At 38.9% G+C, this 18,658-nt stretch overlaps 1 protein-coding gene across 1 annotated transcript in view; it reads left to right on the forward strand.

The window, feature by feature from the left end:
• The window catches only part of fanca (FA complementation group A), a 56,632-nt gene that overhangs the window by 34,140 nt on the left and 3,834 nt on the right, over positions 1-18,658 (forward strand). Inside the window, exons 11-36 of the mRNA XM_030424721.1 lie at positions 291-403; positions 897-973; positions 1,683-1,824; positions 2,659-2,792; positions 5,307-5,417; positions 6,314-6,409; positions 6,515-6,577; positions 8,473-8,561; positions 8,665-8,725; positions 8,840-8,889; positions 9,198-9,268; positions 9,564-9,662; positions 10,698-10,831; positions 10,963-11,033; positions 11,114-11,213; positions 11,415-11,602; positions 11,704-11,800; positions 12,984-13,187; positions 13,388-13,461; positions 13,540-13,668; positions 14,350-14,428; positions 15,023-15,198; positions 15,277-15,382; positions 15,533-15,592; positions 15,703-15,807; positions 16,155-16,270. Of these exons, the coding sequence (XP_030280581.1) occupies positions 291-403; positions 897-973; positions 1,683-1,824; positions 2,659-2,792; positions 5,307-5,417; positions 6,314-6,409; positions 6,515-6,577; positions 8,473-8,561; positions 8,665-8,725; positions 8,840-8,889; positions 9,198-9,268; positions 9,564-9,662; positions 10,698-10,831; positions 10,963-11,033; positions 11,114-11,213; positions 11,415-11,602; positions 11,704-11,800; positions 12,984-13,187; positions 13,388-13,461; positions 13,540-13,668; positions 14,350-14,428; positions 15,023-15,198; positions 15,277-15,382; positions 15,533-15,592; positions 15,703-15,807; positions 16,155-16,270 (2,745 nt within the window). The remainder of the gene's footprint in view (positions 1-290; positions 404-896; positions 974-1,682; positions 1,825-2,658; positions 2,793-5,306; positions 5,418-6,313; positions 6,410-6,514; positions 6,578-8,472; positions 8,562-8,664; positions 8,726-8,839; positions 8,890-9,197; positions 9,269-9,563; positions 9,663-10,697; positions 10,832-10,962; positions 11,034-11,113; positions 11,214-11,414; positions 11,603-11,703; positions 11,801-12,983; positions 13,188-13,387; positions 13,462-13,539; positions 13,669-14,349; positions 14,429-15,022; positions 15,199-15,276; positions 15,383-15,532; positions 15,593-15,702; positions 15,808-16,154; positions 16,271-18,658) is intronic.

Consider the following 18,658-nt stretch of genomic DNA (forward strand, 5'->3'; position numbering starts at 1 on the left):
CTTAAATAAGTGGAACAGTAACAGTAACTGGCTCTCTGCTCAGTGTGCATGCTTTACACATTGACTCACAGCCCCTTGACTCTGTCTGCAGTAGAAAGCTGTTCATTTAAACATTTTAAGAAAGCAGCCACTCACAGTATAAGTCTGTGCACAGCCCTTCTGAGTCTCAGGGTCATATATGAAAAACAGAAAAAAAAATGTAATTAAGCCTGTACACAGTTTTAGTCTACATGATGTATTTTATCTATTGCCACAGAATGTCTTACTCCTCTGCCCTGTGTTTTATACAGGATTCAGATGTTTGATGCTTCATTGTGTGGAGGTTCAGCATCAGAAGATGCCCTTCGGTGTTTCTTCACACACTCCCTCACACAAACTCTCACATACAAGCCTCAACTAACAGGTAAAGACAAGTTATTGACATTTTTTTTAACAACAGCAACAACATTTATACAGCACCTTTCCATCTTAAAATGCAGCTCCAACTGCTCATAAGTAAGGTTTTAAAAACAATACAATAGAAAAAACTGTTAACAGTGCTAATCTAACTTAGCATGTTCCACAGGCCAATTTAGGAAACGTTAAAATTCAGCACCAGTGTAACTAATAGCTCTTGTTGGTTGACAGTTAAAACATGGAGTTACTTCAACCTGCTAGTAATAAATGCATAAATCAAATATCAGGTATCAATAATGTGATACTGTTTTTATTTAACAACATTTATAATTAAATTTTGCTGTAAACAAAACAGCGAGAACTTCAAATGCTGTCAGAAAATAGAGGCTTGGGAAGACTTTGAAATAAGTATCCTGAGGTACAGCACATGCTGCTTTCATAATGGTTGCGAACAGGATTTCTGCAAAGTTAAAGTGTAACATGAAGTCATACTTCCTCAGTATCAGATGCCATCACTCTGCAGAGCGAGTGGACCTTTGCAAAAGCCAACCGATTGGTCACCTGCCTTTTTCGTAAGGTAAGTGTTTGTAGCTCATTTATAAGCCTTCACATATAAGGAAGTTTGCCACGATGAATTCATGTTCTCTGCTCATCTGTCTTCTGACTGCTAGTGTCTCTGTGATGTCTGTTATGCTTTTTTTCTTTTTTTACATTATTGGGCTAGGTGATAATATAGCAATCATTTTAGGCTATATCATGATACACAATATATCTTGATATTTTTAAACATTTGTAAATGCTGGTACTGAGCAAAGAAATCAAATATTACAATATTTTTGACCAATTACTTCGATATAGAAATCGCAACATTACTTTACTGTAAAGCAATTTAAGTCAAACCAGGAAAAGACAACACTAATGACTTATGATATGTCAGTATCTAAAATCTAAGATGATATATAGCCATATCACGATATAGATAGATTTATCGTTGATAAAAGTTCTCAGTCATCCAGGTCGTGGTAAATCATATATTATTGATATATAGTATAGGCCAGTCCAAACTGCACATAATGTCAGCAGTTACCAGCCTCACTGCTCTGCTGTGAACACAGTCAGTGTCATTGCTGTATTTGAAACTGTAGATAACAGTCACATCACTTCAGGTGTGCAGCCTTCAGCCCAGAGCAACACAATACTGAGAGTATTGATTTATCAATGAGGATGTTCTTAGCTGTGATGAACAGCTGTAACTCATCTGTCTTGTTGCTGTGTTTGTGTAAAAGCTGGCGGTGATCTTCAGTGTGGAGCAGCTGCTGTGTCACCTGCAGCAGGTATTGGAAACCCACGAAGTTAACTGGAAACTCGTCCTGTGCTTCCTCTCTACTGTGCTGGTTTACAACCCCTGTGCCCAGCCCAGCCTGAGAGGTAAACTAACTAATGTAAACTGGCTTTTACCGGTAGATGGGATTAAACCTACCAACTGCAATTATTCTGTGCAGAGAAAACATTTGACCTTTTTTGATTTAAGAAAAAAATGATAAAATGCATCATACACTTTCATACTATAACACTACTACTAAATAATTGTGTTTTCACTGAAAATCCAGCAAAATAAAAAACATTTCAGTTGTGTTTTTTCAGATAGTTACATTAAAATGAACAAAGGTCAGCAGTTTCTCATAGATGCTTATTTAGAGTAATGCTTAGGGAAAGGTCTTTGTAATATGTGTTAATTTATAGGTAATAAGGCCTTTATAAGATTCTTATTAACATTATAAATTGTTGATAAGACAATAAGTGTTAATAATAGCATCATAAATACAAATATTATGAGATTAAAGGTTACACATTTAAAGTTATACCAAAAAGTTAAATTAAAGTTAAATGTGTAATGCTATTATAAACAATTATAAGAAACTCATATGGCATATTTTAATGTGACATGCTCATAGATGTTCTTTGCCCTAACAATGACTGTGTTTGTGTTGCTATATTTTTTAACACTTCACATCAGGACTTATAAGGGCCGTATTACCTGTTAACTAACACATGATACAAGGACCTTAATATAAGGCATTACTGTATTTTGCAGTTAGCATTTTTAATTAAAGCTTGATTTTCTGCACCAGTCAGCTAATATATTAGACTTTGTGTATTTATACAAAGGGATACATACATAGTGTAAGAAGGACTTGCAGTTGTAGTGACTCCAGTGTGAAGAAGCTTGTCATGTCTATTGTGTTTCTCTTCCTCATTTAGAGCTGCTGTCCAGACTGCTGACCTCTGCATTTGAAGGATATGACCTGGAGAACATGATAACTGCCTTCCTTTTGGCTCGACAGGGAGCGCTAGAGGGAGCCAGCATCTTCCCCTCCTACAGCGAGTGGTTCAAGGTTTTTATGTCAGCTTTTCAACACTCGCTCATAGTTTATTAATTTGTTTGGATTAGCTGCTGCTGATATCAAGCACCAGTTATTGGCTATTTGATTAAAGGTGTTTTATTGTACTCATTTAGATCTGATATTTAGCTTTTGTCTTAAATCTATTAGAATTTAAGGTTGAAATGTGTAGCATTTTGGAAGGTAGTTTGAATCCTTACAAGTGGTTTAAAACGTTTACTTTAAGAATAGTTTGACTGGCTGTCACAGAGACCCTGCATTATCGCCACAAGGCTCGCCTATACATTGCCTTTGTCTGTTCACACTGAACCAAGCAGCACCGGCAGGCTGTATAAAATGACACAGGATCGGCATTGAAGGGATATTTCGGTATAAATTTAATCCATGGTCTAACACGTGAAACTGTGTTAGACTCCCTCTCGAGAGATCAAATTAGCAGACCGCTAGCTAACGGAGTTTTATCAACCTCAGAAACGACCGCACGACAACAATATATTGCAGTAAATGGGTCCAAATATATACCGCCACCAAAAAGCCACAAATAATGCTCAGAACAGCACCAAACTTCAGCAACAGTACAAATAGGGTCTCAGCACATAGTCCGGGACATCTAACCTCCGCTAGCTTAGCTGGATTTCTACTGAAAAGCTGACAAAATTTACCACTCTTCTGCAGCAGCTTCCTGTTGACGGGAAGTCCCGACGAGTCAATTACCGAGTGCAGTAGAGTTCCGCGGCTCATGGATGAAAATGTATGATTATGACTCCATGGAAAAGCAATCAAAGTTCATATGTGTCTTACCTGCCAGTTTATAACAGTTATTATCGAGAGCGGACAGGGAAAAGAACGGAATTGAGCATTTCTAACCGCACTCGGTAATCGTCGCGTCAGGACTTCCCTGACCCGGAAGCTGATGGAGGAGAGCTGAAATCTGTTTTAGCTTCACAACAGAAATCCAGCTAAGCTAGCGGAGGTTAGATGCCCCAGACTATGTGCTGAGACCCTATTTGTACTGTTGCTGAAGTTTGGTGCTGTTATGAGCGTTATTTTTGGCTTTTTGGTGGCGGTTTATATTTGGATCCATTTACTGCAGTGTATTGTTGTCGTGTGGTCGTTTCTGAGGTTGATAAAACTCCTAAATTAGCGGTCTTATAACTTGATCTCTCGAGAGGGAGTCTAACACAGTTTTACGGTGATTTAGACCATAGATTAAATTTACACCGGAATATCCCTTTGAGCCAGTGCCGCGGAATCGAAAGAGGCATGACGGTACACATCATGATGTTGACATCTGCGTTCTTTTTTCCAATGTGTCTCCCTCTGTCCAAATGTTAATCTAATCATGTTGCGGCAGACTGTTTATAATCATATGGATGCAGTTCAAATGTATCATTATTGAGATTCTGACTCACCGTGCATCCTGGAAAATGACAAAGAGATGTTTTTTGCTCTAAATTACATAATTACATAAACCCGATCAGTAAATCAGGGACCCTGTCAGACTCTCACTCTCGAGGAGGGAGGCTGTTTTCTGGGGGAAAGTTTCCTGAAGTCTCGGTTGGGAGGGCTGACCATCGCAGTAATCTCTTTCTATGCCAGAGACAGTTACCACAACAGCACAACAGTGGAAGGTGACAAATACATGGTGAATTTTTTTGGTCCGAAATACGTCACATAATCACCATCATTTAACTGTGGGAGCTGCCTGGCCGTGCTGCCGGGGACAACGGCTGTCTTTCGGGCAGGAATGAGACAAAGAGTCACTAGGACAGAGAGGATGACAGACACTGTTACATGTATGGATGGTGTATTTTTTGTCTCATATTAGTTGCCAAAGACACTTCCAGTTACCACATTACTGTTGTTTGGTCCTGATACTACCTTCAGAGGGGGATCAGAGCCACAGCGAAACCGTCCCCCCTCGCCACATCTGTAACTTTCACACAGTGGAGTATCAGAGCATGATTCCCACATTAAAATTGTATTGTTTGTTCCCACCCTAGTGATGGATGATGATAGTCTGATCACTCTCACAGGTGTTACTAGGGTGTGGCCTATATAACATCTGGTTCCTTTATTTGTTTGTCTTGATCTTGAAGGTCTGAGGCTGAAGCATTATCTAAGTAAAGAAATCTGCGTATGAAGTTAGAATGTGCCACACTTCACTTTCAATCAAGCACCTTAACATTTTCTTAGTACCATAACCAGCAGTTGTATTCGTATGTGTTCACTACAATCCTTTGTTTTATTTGCTTGCACTGTTGTATGTCCTGATAGTTGATTTTTTTTTTTTTTAACTCTTCAATATTGTTAAATAAAGGTGGGCTGATGGGCTTGTTGATGAACCCAGTGATGCAACAGTTTCCAAAATGCTGTTGGGTTGTTCAAGTTAACAGTTTTTTCAGTTTGTCCTTGCCTCAGATATAGGTCCATAGAACTTAATTATTCTCTCTGCAGATTTAAGTTAATCAGTTTTACAAGTAGCATTCTTCGTTTCTGCCCTCTCAGATGTCTTTCGGGGGAGGCAGTGGCTACAATGCAGCTAGTAAGAAATCTCTGGTGTTCCTGCTGAAGTTCCTCTCTGACCTTGTGCCCTTTGAACCGCCACAGTATCTCAAGGTGACACTGGTACTCATGTCATAGAAAAATACATTAGAAAAAATATTATTAAAAAGTTATTGTTGAAGTCAATTGACATTAAATTATGCCCGAGGGCCAATTAGATTCAACAGGTTTCAGAAGAAGACATGTTAAAAGAGGGGTAAGTGGAAAAATATATTTGATATGTGGTGCATGTCGTGTAACATAACTACTTGAACAAGCTTTTACTTGACTATATCCATTTCATGCTGCATCACATTTCAGTGGGGAATATTTTGTTACTGCACTGCATTTATCTGACAGCTATAGTTACCTTTACCCTTACTTTTCAGATCAAGATTTTTTAGTCAGAAAACATCATAGGCTTATAAAACCACGTTTGCAACTTTTTTTGGCTTATGAAACATTTTCTACTTTATCCCTCCAAACTTCTCAGCTGATTTCATGTAACTATCAATGATTAATGCTTATGGTTCAAAGAGATCAAATTATTGAATATTTCACAAGAAAGACAAAAGAATGCATTATTCAAACCTTTGTATCAGGAGTTTTTTCCTCTTTCCTCTCACACTGATAATTTCTCCAACCACCAGATTTTTATTTTGACACTGTAGAAGGACCTGAACCCAGTTACAGACACCATTTTACCATGTTATTGAGTACTTACTTTGATACTTACAGTAATTTTAGTTGCTAGTACTTCTGTAGTTTTACTTAAGTAATATTTTATGTCCAGGACCTTTACATGTAATTAATCATTTTAAGATTAGGTGATATTTGTACTTCTTCCACTGCTGGTCTGTAGTTGGTGCTAGATTTAACTTGCACCAAGTCAGGGGCTAAAAAGATATAATTACAGTGAAAAAAGCACTGGAAACCAGCTGTGACTTTTGATTGTAATTTTTACCTGGTAGGTTCACGTCCTGCACCCTCCATTTGTACCCCTGAAACACCGCAGCCTCCTGATGGAGTACGTCTCTCTGGCCAAGACGAGACTGGCTGACCTCAAGGTAAGAGTATGGGTAAAAGCTCAACATCATCAATACATGGTCGCTTATTTTAGCTTTATTTTACATTTTTCATTAAAAATAAGTGTGTTTGTGTTTTGTTTGCAGGAGTCAGTGGAGGACATGGGATTATATGAGCATGTGTCTGGTGCAGGCATCGCATCAGTGCAGGTAACAGTGGCACCCAATGGTTTGTTTATGAATAACCCCTGTTGAATCACTGACATGGTGAGAGATGACAGTATAGAACACTTTTATTTTGTTAAGGCTGTTTCATTATTTGGGCTTAGAAAACAGGCAAGATAGTAATAAAATTAATTCATCATGCTTGAACCTAGATTTCAAAATCTGAGACCTCAGGACCTAGTAAAATAATTATTGAACCAGTAATAACCATCTGTGATTTTTATCTGAAGTGTTTCGTTAAATGTCACCGACATGTTTCACATCACGAATGCACCTGTTTTACTGTTATTATTTGAGCCCTTCAAGCCAATAACATTTGAAAGTCAAGAAGAAGATCTGCATAATTTCATTATTTTATCCCCATTCAAGTCAGTCAGCGCTAAATTAAAAGTAAGCCTGGCTCGATCGGCGATCCAGGTATTTTCATAGTCGGGAAGTCAATCTTTTTTGGCTTCAAAACACAACTGAGCAACCTTCATAGGTATGAATGTGGCTACACCTCCAACACTGTGTCCAGTGATAAAACTTCCTTCAATAGACTGCATCCCAAATTCCTTCTTCAATTACACTGCACCACTGAACTTCATCACCTGGGTCTTAAGTTTCGATCAAAGCGGAGCTGAGTCAAGGTGATAAAAACCTGTCTATTCCAGAGTCTATGGACCCATAAATACAGAAATTATACATTCCAATTGCACACAAAAGCCTGATCTTAGTGTGTTTAAGTGGGATTTTTACCAGTGGAAAAGGGGTATTGAATTATATTTATCAATTGCCAAACACCCAACATGCATGATTTTTCAGTTGTTATTCTAAACTATTCCCAAGTTTTGGTTGCAATGCCAAAACAATTTATAGTCTTAAGACTGATTATCTCATTATGATGGCACCTGTCAGTGGGTGGGATATATTTAGTCAGCAGGTGAACATTTTATCCGCAGAGGTTAGTACCTCTCAAAAGTGGTCTAAGGTAGGAAAACCTGTAAACCGGCGACAGAGTCACAGGCACCCAAAGCAAATTGATGTTGGAGTGAAGGCTAGCCTATATTGTCCAGTCATATGGAAGAGAAATTGCTGTGAATTAATGCTGGTTCTGATAGAGAGATGTTGGCACACACAGTGCATCACAGCCTTCTGCGTATGGGCCTGCATTGTGGCAGACCGGTCAGAGGGCCCATGCTGCCACATGAATAGCAGGACCATGAAACATTTGGTCCTGCCATTCATGTGGATTTTGCATGGACATGCACCACCTGCTTTACGATTGTTGCAGACCAGGCATACCCCACCATGGAAACAGTATTCCCTAATGGCAGTGGCCATTTTCAGCAGGATAATCTGCCCTGCCACACTGCAAAAATGATTCAGGAATGGTTTGAGGAACACAGTAATGAGTTTAAGGTGTTGACTTGGCCTACAAAGTCCCTATATCTCAATACAATCGAGCATCTGTAGGATGTGCTTGACAAACAAGTTCGATCCGTGAAGGCCCCATCTCAAAACTTACAGGACTACTGCTAATGTGCCAGATACCACAGCATACCTTCAGAGGTCTTGTGGAGTCCCTGCCTAGATAGGTCAGCTGTTTTGTCTGCAAAAATGGGACCTACATTTAACAATATGATATGATATTTCTGCTTAAAAGATAAATAAATAATGTCTTTTCAAATCAGTTTGGAATCTCTGGACTTGCGAAAATGTGGATTACGCTGCACAATTTTACAATTTAAATCATGTCCCATCTACTTAAGTTGTTAAGGAGAATGTTGCAATGTTGTTTTGCTGTGAAGCTCCAGAATTATTGTGTGTACTGCAAAACTTCAGATGTGTTTTTTTTTTAATATCTAAACAGTATAACGGTATCATGTTTGCATATGCAGCCCCAGTGCCAGGCTGTCCAGGATGTGGAGAAGGCAGTGTCTCTGTTTGCAAGCACAGGAAGAATCTCTCCCACAGTCATGGAGGCCAGGTAATCAGTCATATTATCAGCTACGTCAGAGTATATGAGGGTCCTTTTAAAAATCTTGGGTTCATGTCGAAATTAAAAGTCATTGACGCCTCTATCTTTACAGTATTTTCCGGAGGCCATATTTCCTGACACGATTTCTCCCTGCTCTGCTGACACCAAGAGTGGTGAGCACCTTCTTTGTTTGAACGACAGATTGTCTGATGCTTAAGTTATTTTGTTATTTATTTAAATCTTCACATCTTAACATTAAATCAAGTTTACCTGTTGTTCACTCACAGCTGCCTGTGAAACCTGATACTCGGATGAGTTTCATAGAAATTCTGAAAAAGTGAGTTATTACCAGAAGTTAGTGAATATGCATTATAGCTCTTCTAGTTCAGTGTTCATTGTTATCCCTTCTCTGTGCACTAACTTTCAAGACATCAGTTTATATAATTTTATCCCTTCCTGTATTTATTGTCTCCAAAAATGTTTTTTTAAAATAAATTTAAAGGAAGCGTCTTTGCTCATGATAATTTGTTTGTGTTTGTGGGCCTCTGTAACCCTCAGACTGTTAACGTTATACTTGACCAATAATGGTTATTTGTAATTACTATGTGTTTTTCACTGTTCTAACGGTTGTCTGTCTGTATTCAGAGCAGATAAGATCCCTGCTGCGCAGTATTCATCTTATGTGGAGTCCTGCCAGAAACAGAGGCAGCAGGACTGTGGGTATTCTCTGTAACACTAATTTCTCGGTGATTAACCATCACTGATTTATTTGACTCTAATACATTATGTACATTTTTGAAACTGAGCACATCTGAAATATATCTTCTGCATGGTAGTTTAGAATGTTTATGTTATACAGACAAGATGGTATTTATGAGTGACTGTCTCATCTATAATACCGCAGAGTGGGACAGCATGAAATCTCCTCAAAGATAGATGATGTGATGTTGTACAATAGTAACAGTAACTAAGAGACAGATGGCTTTAATTTACACTCTTCTGTGTTTTCAGGTAGTGCAGTGTGTTTGGACACTAATGATGATCCTCTGGAGGTCCTGAAGATTCAGATGCAGGAGTTCAAACAGCTGCTTGTTGGGGGAAATGATGGAGGTAGGCAAATTTTATGAGATGCAGCACATCACTTTCTCTCTCTCTCTCTCTCTCTCTCTCTCTCTCTCTCTCTCTCTCTCTCTCTCTCTCTCTCTCTCTCTCTCTCTCTCTCTCTCTCTCTCTCTCTCTCTCTCTCACTCACACACACACACACACAGAGCACTTTGTGAGTTGATGCTATGTAATAAGAAACTAATGATACACTCACATAGTGTTTCTTTTAAGTACAGATAACTGAACTTAAGTAAAAATCCTATTTGGTGAAACAAATTAAGGAAATAATAAATCATGATGTCCCCTTTCATAATTAAAGGATAAACAAATGGGGGCACTTGATCTCTAAATGTGTGGGCTCCCCCTGGTTGCAGTTCAAAATAAATCTGGAAATCAATATACAGCAGGTCTGTAGGTTAGAGATGGACAGCTTTTTAGGCAAAGCAGGCAAGGCAAGTTTATTTGTATAGCACAATTCAGACACAAGTCTGTGCTTTACAGGAGCATACAAATAAGGTTAACATTAAAATTTGCATTTAAGATACATTTAAAAACAACTAACAAGACATAAGACACAAAACAGTGTTGAGAAATGGAGAAGTAGGCTTAAATAGAACAGTTTTAAAAGAGACAAGTGTAGAAAATAAAAGTCGCAGTGCAGTTCAAAGCTTTAAAATTGCTTCAATGAAAAGCAGTGGCAAACGCAAAGGTCTTCAGTGTTGATTTAAAGACGTGAGAGTTGGAACAGTTCACTCAGATCACTCATCAGAGGATATTAAGAGTTAATCCCATTTCAGATAATGGAAATACACCACCAGCAGTTTATCCTGTGTGTATTATTTCTGATAGTCAAAAGAGTCCATACACGTATATACAAGTATATCATGACAGTCTTGACTCTCATTTTTTTCTGTGATGGAATGAGTTGAACACATTTTTTGGAATGTTTGATGTTCAGTTTCTTCCACTGTTTGTTCAGTCACATTCCTAACTTCAAGATCCCTAATTTCTATACTTGTCACATTGGTCATTTATCCTCAGAGATGTCGGCACAACTGTCCAGGATCTCACACACTCTCAGTGTCATCTTTCCTGCTTGTCCAGATGAGCTGATCGGACTGTCAGTTATCAAACTTAACACAAACAGACCTCCATCCCCTGAGCTCCATGTCAAAGTATGTACTGATGAAATTCATTTTCTTCTTTGTTTTATGATTTTGATTTCCCATTCTGCTGTATTCTGTTAGTTGTATGTATGTTTGTAATTATATGTATTCTTTAAAGAATCTCTCACTTTTATCCTCAGGTTGTAAACATGATCCTAAGAAACTTCTGCCAGTGCATGTTAGACGCTTCAAGAGCTAACCCTCCTAACAAGTGAGAAGTGGTCTGTAAATAAATGGATTGAGCGAGTTTCTTTGTGGTCAACCACTCACCAGATAATTCTGCCTGTCCAGACAGAGCCTATGGGCCTCCGGGTTTGTCAGTGCGCTGCTTGGTAAACCACAGCTCCTCTCCAGCCTTATACACAGACTTTGGGACCTTTTTCATAACCAGGTACATAAATCCATTTTCAAAAAACACATCATCTGCATCTGTCTTTCACGTTGTGTCTGTTAAATCTTTGTCTGTCTTCAAGCATGGATGTTTTTGTTGTTAATTTTTGGACTGAATAAGAAACAATGAACTGCTTCATTCCGTTCGGTACTTCATCAGTACAGTCAGTTGTCAGTTTAAGAAACTTCTTCTCTTATTAAGGGCTCTTCACTGAGTGCTGCCCACTTACTTGGTCTAGCAGCATTCGTAGTCCACCTCCACAACTCCATGTCCCACGGTCCTCTAGTTCAGTTGGTCCCACCCAGTCTTCCTGAGCCAGTGCCAATTGGAGAAGCTCTGACCTCGGCGCTTGTCTGCAGCACGCACAGCAACATGCTCTTCTGTGTCAGGTGAGGTTACAAACTTTAGCTGATCCATTATAGACTTGTTGTTGAGCTTGTATCTCACATCTTGCTGCCACCTTGACTCACATCTTGTTGGTGCTTTCCAGGTTGTGTGTGGCAGCTGTGTGTTATGGGATGTGCAGAGGGGACTCATTGCCTCAGCAACAACAGCAGGACTTTATCCTCAGCAGCTTCTATAAGAAGGTACCTCTTTCTTTAAAATGGTCATAACACTTGTATCAGGCTTGTCAGGAAAGGGAAATAATCCCAACTTGTACAACAGCAACAACTTGATACAGCAACAGTAGAAACTGTTAATGTGTTTAAATAGAGTGAACAGGTGCATCAGACTATGCCACAATCTATCTCCAATCTTTGCTAAATGGATATTGACAATTTACAGCTATTTTTGCCAGAGCACTATAATGATAATACTTTCAAGCAATTGATTTGCCACTTAGTCTATGAAATGTCAGAAAATAGTGATACAGATTCATCCTAACCCAGGGAAATTAATTTTATGATGATGATGATGATGATGATGATGATGTAATGATGTTAAACAGAGAAAAGCAACAGATTCTCACATTGAGGAATCTGGAACCAATCATGTTTTCCACAGGCCAAGTACATGACACGGGGTCTGCGGGTCCTTAAAAAGTCTTAAATTATCATGATTTCAGTTTGATTAATATCACGCCTTAAAAGTATTTAGTAAGTAAGTATTAATGAAATTGTCTTAAATTAGATATGTGAGGCCTTGAATGCTATAAAGTTTTAATCTAATTCCATTGATCTTTTCTATTATTTACCAACTATGTAAAAGTCCACATTTCTGATTGAACAAATCTTTGGGCTTACCACTGAACCTAATAGTGACTTTTTACTTTACACTTACTTAACTTACTTAAAAAGCTTTCTTTTCAAGTGTCTGACACCTGAATACACTCTGATCACAATGTACAGCTCTCTGTAGTTACTTTCCACAGTCTAAATAACAGCTACACATGTTAATATGCAATTGTCTAGGACAGACTCTATTGAAGTGATAATAAAATCATCATGTTGTGTCACTGTTGTGGACGGTGTTTATTATAAAATATGTAAAATAAAGCTAAAATAACGTGATCATGTATTGATGATGTTGAGGTTTTACTCATACTCTTAGTATTACTATTACTACTGTTTTTATATGTAAATTAAAAGAAAACATCAAGATAGATGATGTAGATAGATGAACTTCAAACACAGTCTGAACTCAATGTGATCCATGTGAGTGAGGATGGGGACAAGGGGTCAATTAATCCCAGTCCCGCCTTCATCATTTTTATTCTTATTTTATTATCATGTCATTGTACTTATTTAATTCTACACTGTGTGTGGTCAGCTCCTGTACCTCATCCCAAGACTGTTGCCTGAAGCCAGAAGAGCTCTTATCACTGCTTCTCGTCCAGTAAGTGAATACCAGGAGGAGAACCTGCTCAGCCTGTGGAGCAGTGCCACAGACACCAACAGCACATGGAGAAAGACTGCATGGCATCTGTGGAGGCACCCTGCTTTCTATCAGCTAGGAGACATACCACAGTATCAGGTAACATAGCTCCACTGGCTCGCTTGCTTTCACATTTCAGTGAAGTCTTGGTTTAGTTAGTTTTGAAGTATAGTATATTCAGTGAGCCTTAGAGAGCAATCAATAGATTTCTTACTTTCCTTTGTGTCTGAAATTAAATCGTATGATGAATTGATGTTAGTAACGAAAAAAAAAAATCAAGACAAAAAATGTTTGTCAAGCTTTTGTTCTCAGACTGGCTAGCTAATGAGCTTCGAGTACAGAGAAGTGAGGACGCCCTGTCAGACCCAGAGCGGTAAGACAGGAAACACACTTAACCTTGTAGGCTAGACAAATAGTAAAAATAAAGACAATATACCCCTTATGTGTGTAGTCAGGAGTACCAGCAGTGGGCCTGCTTAGAGTTCTACCTGCCTCATCCAAAGGAGCAGGGAGGCTGTGGAGGAGATATGAGGAGCCTCTGCTCTCATCTGCTTAATGCCATCATGGATCAGCACTTAGGGTGGGTGTACATCTGTACTGTTACTGCACACAAACAAATTTAGAGAAGGGAATAAAAAATAATAGACTTTGTATTGTTGAGCTGAATTCTACATGCTAGTTTCCTTTACATGTTTTTCGGGAGAAACCTTTCAAAAAAGGTTGGTGTAGAGGTCCGCAGTATATACAGCTTATTGTTCAGTGCACAAGGTGAACATAACAAAGGTTTTGAAAAGTAATTATGCAGGTATTAAAACATTCTGCACCAAGTGGCTTTACTTTGCTGACACCTGGCTTAAGGCTATAATATGTAACATTTCCACACTCAAGTTACTTAAAACAACTAATTGTGTACTTCCATTATCTGAAATGTAAACCCAGAGAAATTTGTCATTTGATTCAAGATAATGGTGCTTTTTATTTGTCTGCCTGTTCACAGCGTTTATTGTCTTTATCCAGCCACTGTTATATTCATATTATTGTTTGTAGAGATGCACTGATTGCAGTATTCCTAGCTGATTCTGTTATTTTGAAAGTTTCACCTGCTGATTTGGATTTGAGTAGGACTCAAGTTTAAGTAGTTTAAGTTTAAGTAGGTTAATACCAACAATTAACCAATAAAAAAAACTAATAAAAATAAATGCTCATTGTTATTTCTGTCTTTAGTCAAAGTGTATCTCTTCTGTCCATTTTCTGCCAACAGCAAACAGAGCCTGCAAAAGTTAGATTGCAGCGTGTCAGAGAAAGGCACCTGTCTGCCAGATATCCTGTCCAGACTACAGGTGTGTTCACTGCATATGTGTGTGACATCACTTAAGCTGATATAAGTAAAATACATTTATAAATTAACTGGTGTGGTTCTAAAAGGCACAGTTCACCCAAAAATATAAATTTCCATCATTGGCTTCTCAACCCCATGCTGATGGAATGTCATAGTCCACCGAACATTTCTGGAGCTTCACAACGAAATAGCATTGCTGTATTTCGCTAAACAACTGAAGTGGATTTGGAGTTGTTTCAAGACCTTTTTTAAAAAAAGACAATTTAATAAAAACAAAAAAACAAACAGAAAACTGCTCGATACAACTTGTTCAGTGTGATCCAAGTCCCCAGAGGCCCTGAGATCCCAAATTGGTTTGAAAACAGTTGTAAATAACATTTTGAAGCTGAAATCTTCTGTGTAGCTGCTAAGCCAGTGCACACCCCATCTGAAGTGGGTGCACAGCTCTGTTGCTCATTAAAAGTGTAAATAATGAGGGTGGAGAGTGAGTAGATTACGAAATTGTAATTTTTGGGTGAACTCTTTCTCTAACATTAAAAGTGTGAAGGTAAAAAGCTGCACTTGTGAAGGTGACGTTTAATCATTGTTTCTGTAGGAGCTCATCTATGAGATGGAAGTGACTGAACTCTGTGGCAGCTGTAGAAGCAGAGAAGATGTGTGTGACTTCCTGTTTGAGTTTGTGTCTGAGAGATGCTCCTCCACAGTGACATCTGCTTCACCTAGCATCAGCACTGAGCTTAGCCTGCATCTCACTCTGAACACATGGAACAGGTATGCACACAAATATGTCATAAAGATCATCCCTGTTATTGACGTACAGCCACTTAAAGCTGTTTGTATGTGTCACAGAGTACTGCTGGCTCTCCCAGCGGTGTTATTAATTAAAGTAAAGACTGAAGGAGGGAGGAGGACTCTGGATTGTAAAAAGCTGATAAAACATGTCAACCATCATCAGGTGAGCTGCTGAGTTCTTGTTCCTATCAGGTTTTAGTACATTGCTTTTCCAAATCTGATCAGCTGTGTGGAAAAGTGCAGTGATTATGTGTCAGAAATATCCTCTTCAGTAAAACTGATTTAATGCTGGTCACTTCTAATCATGCATCAGAGGAAGGTGTGTTCTCCAGCCGGCTTGCTGTCCTTCCATCTAACAGCACACCTCCTGAAAGTGAGAATCACTTTATAAAAGTCTGAAGAGAAATCACAGCTAAGGTACATTTCTTACTGTATGTGCACGAGCTCCTGGGAGAGTAACTCTGCTGTCTGCTTCCTGTCCAGGGTGTGTTATGTGCCAGTGTACATTGTGGACGCGCATCTGAAGAAGTCAACAAAGCCTGGTCTCAGATCAGTCTACATTGTCCTCTGCTCCTGGTCTCCACAGTGGTACAGTTTGTTCTCCATATAGCTATGAATTGCATTAACTTTTCAAGCATCATTTTCTGGATTCTCATGCAGCAGTCTGCCATTTTGTATGTTATAAGCACTCATTCTTGAAGATTCTTGAAAAATAAAAACTACAATTTGTTTTATTTTAAAAACTGTACATCTTAAAGGTTAAATTCACAGCTTATATGACTTGGTGAGACAGATATTACATGACTAAATCTGGTCCTGTATTTCGTTATTTCATATTATTTTCCTGGAGTTCGTGAAATCCATACTAATGCTGACCTATAAATGTTTTGTAGGCTAAAGATGAATTTTCACTATGAGTTTGTGTGTGTGTTTAGCACTGGTGGAAGCGCCTGTCTCCGGTATTGTTGTCACACTGGTCTCGTCTAAGTGATGGAGAGCCTCTACCAGAGCAGCTGCAGCTCCTTACCAACTGTCAGAAGTGGGCGTGCAGGTAAAACCACATTTTTATAACCACCACCTCTGAATCACTGATCCACTTCACTCCATCCATTAGTGTAATGAATCAAAGGATAGGCAGAATGTAGTCTCCTCTGGATCTTTTGGCTTCTTTTACAGTGTCAGCGTTTTTTCTCAAGAATATTTTTAATGGATTTTACAAAAGAAAAAAGTGCACAACATATATGACAAGTTTACAAAGCACATTGTGACCGAGTTGTGTATTGTACGTTTTGTACCAGTCGCCCCCAGATCACACTAGCATCATCTATACTTCATAGACCATGGAGCTATACAGGAAGGTGCTTAAAGTCGGGCTCAATATGAAGAGAAGAAAGAAAGAGAAACAAATAAGTAAAAGAAGGGGGGTTTATAAGTTAGATACAGATTGCACAATGATTGAAGGGAATTATAGTGTCAGCTTTGTCTGTTTGGTAGTGGATCTGTGTGTCAGTTGTTTTCAAGTGATCTTGTGAAGTTGTCTGTCCATTCATCCGGCCCATTTTTTTAATGCAATATCTCAGGAATGCTTAAGGGAATTTCTTTAAATTTGGCATTAACATTAGGGGTGGGGCAAAAAATCGATTCACATAAGAATCGTGATTCTAATCATCCACAATTCTGAATCGATTCATAAACTTCAAAAATCAATTTTTTATTAAAGTTCCCCCGTCTCTCTGTGTGTCCCCACGGGCTTCCGTACACAGCGTTGCAGCAAGCTTGGGGAAAGAAAGACAACGAATTTGTCTTCAAAATAAGAGCTTTACATTGCACCCCATTGGAGTTTAGAACTGGGTTCTTAGCGGGGGGCTTTTAATTTGAAAGTAGCGACCGTTCCTAGCTTGCCGCTACAACAACAAGCTAACAGCGGAGACAGCTACAGAGACCGAGGAGACGCTAACATCTCCTGGATCTCAGTGGCTGTCCAGTTGCTCATCTTTACATCCGCAGATGAAGTGATGGACTGACTGCTGTGATCAGCTGTTTCCTGGTTTTAAAACTCCCCAGCTGTAGGTCGCACAACAGTGCCGGTCATCCACACCTCCACCCATCTCACACAATTTCCGGCATAACGACGTCTCGGATTTAGATCGGAATGGAGTTGGATAAAAGTGTACCCTCCGAGGTGGCAAATTGGCGAACCAGGACAGACCCCAAATTTACCTGCTTCTGTCTAAATCCGCGGACCGAGACGCAAAAAGGATGGTCAAATTGGCGGCTTACTGCCCAGTATAAAAGCGGCTATTAACTATGCAAACAAGGACAGCCATGCACTGCAGGCACAATGTCAAACAGAAGTGCACAAAAAGAAGGTGCAGGTCATAACATCCACACACAGTGTAGCCAGCACCTTCCTTCCAAGCAGAGAGACAGCAACTTTTTCAAAACCCATATTCATCTAGTGAAAACACACTCTTTAAGGGCTTGCTTTTTTCATTCTGCAGCAGATTGCGCTATTAAAGTTGTGCTGTTGCGCATTTCGTGAGAGAAGTTCTCATTTCTTGTATAGCATAATGTGACCATAGATAGATGTTACCTTTTTTCTTAAGTTTGCCTTTGTGTGATTACATCATTGGAAAAATCACATTATCTTATACAAACTGTATTGTTTTGATGCCATAATTTGCCTTAACACACTATGCATTGTATCAATTATTGAATCGAGAATCAGTTGAATCGAGAATAGTTTAAATCGAGAATCGGTTTAATTGAGAATCGGTTTAATCGAGAATTGGTTGAACAAGTTTTCACGTCCTTTCACATCCCTAATAAACATCCACTTGGAACGAAAGATGAACTGATTAGAATTTGACAGTCAGGCGTCAGGGTTGCTGTGACCTCACAAAACATATTTTTGGCCACAACCAAAAAATCTGTACACTAATTATAACAAGATTTTTAGTTGGTCAAAATGAATGTGAGATTGTGACCATATTTCCCATTTGGTCAGACACTGAATAGGTGACACTAAATTCCAGTGCCCACCTTCAAACTGTGGTGACTGTAGGAATCTCAGAGAATTGCAGCATCCAAGTTTCAGAATATGTAGCTTCTTCGTGTTCTATCAGAATTAGCTTTATTGACCAAATGTCAACACATACACTGCAAAAAGTCGTAAGAGGTAAGAGTAAATTAGTAAGAACCTTTCGTTGGATAGTTACTGCAGGGATTAAAATGTTTCAGCTGGCAACAAGTTGCTGAACCCTAACTGGTGCAGTGAGTAGCTTCTGATTTCTTTCACCTTAACTGAAACTACTGAAACTGGGTTAAGAACTGTCCAATGCATTATGAAACCTGGAAGGATAGTGGTGAACCATCATCTTTGATGAAGAAATTTGGTCGGAATAAAGTTTTGAATGATCTTGATCGGAGATCACTTAAA

Source organism: Sparus aurata, chromosome 8, assembly GCF_900880675.1.
Source record: "Sparus aurata chromosome 8, fSpaAur1.1, whole genome shotgun sequence".
NCBI lineage: Eukaryota > Metazoa > Chordata > Actinopteri > Spariformes > Sparidae > Sparus > Sparus aurata.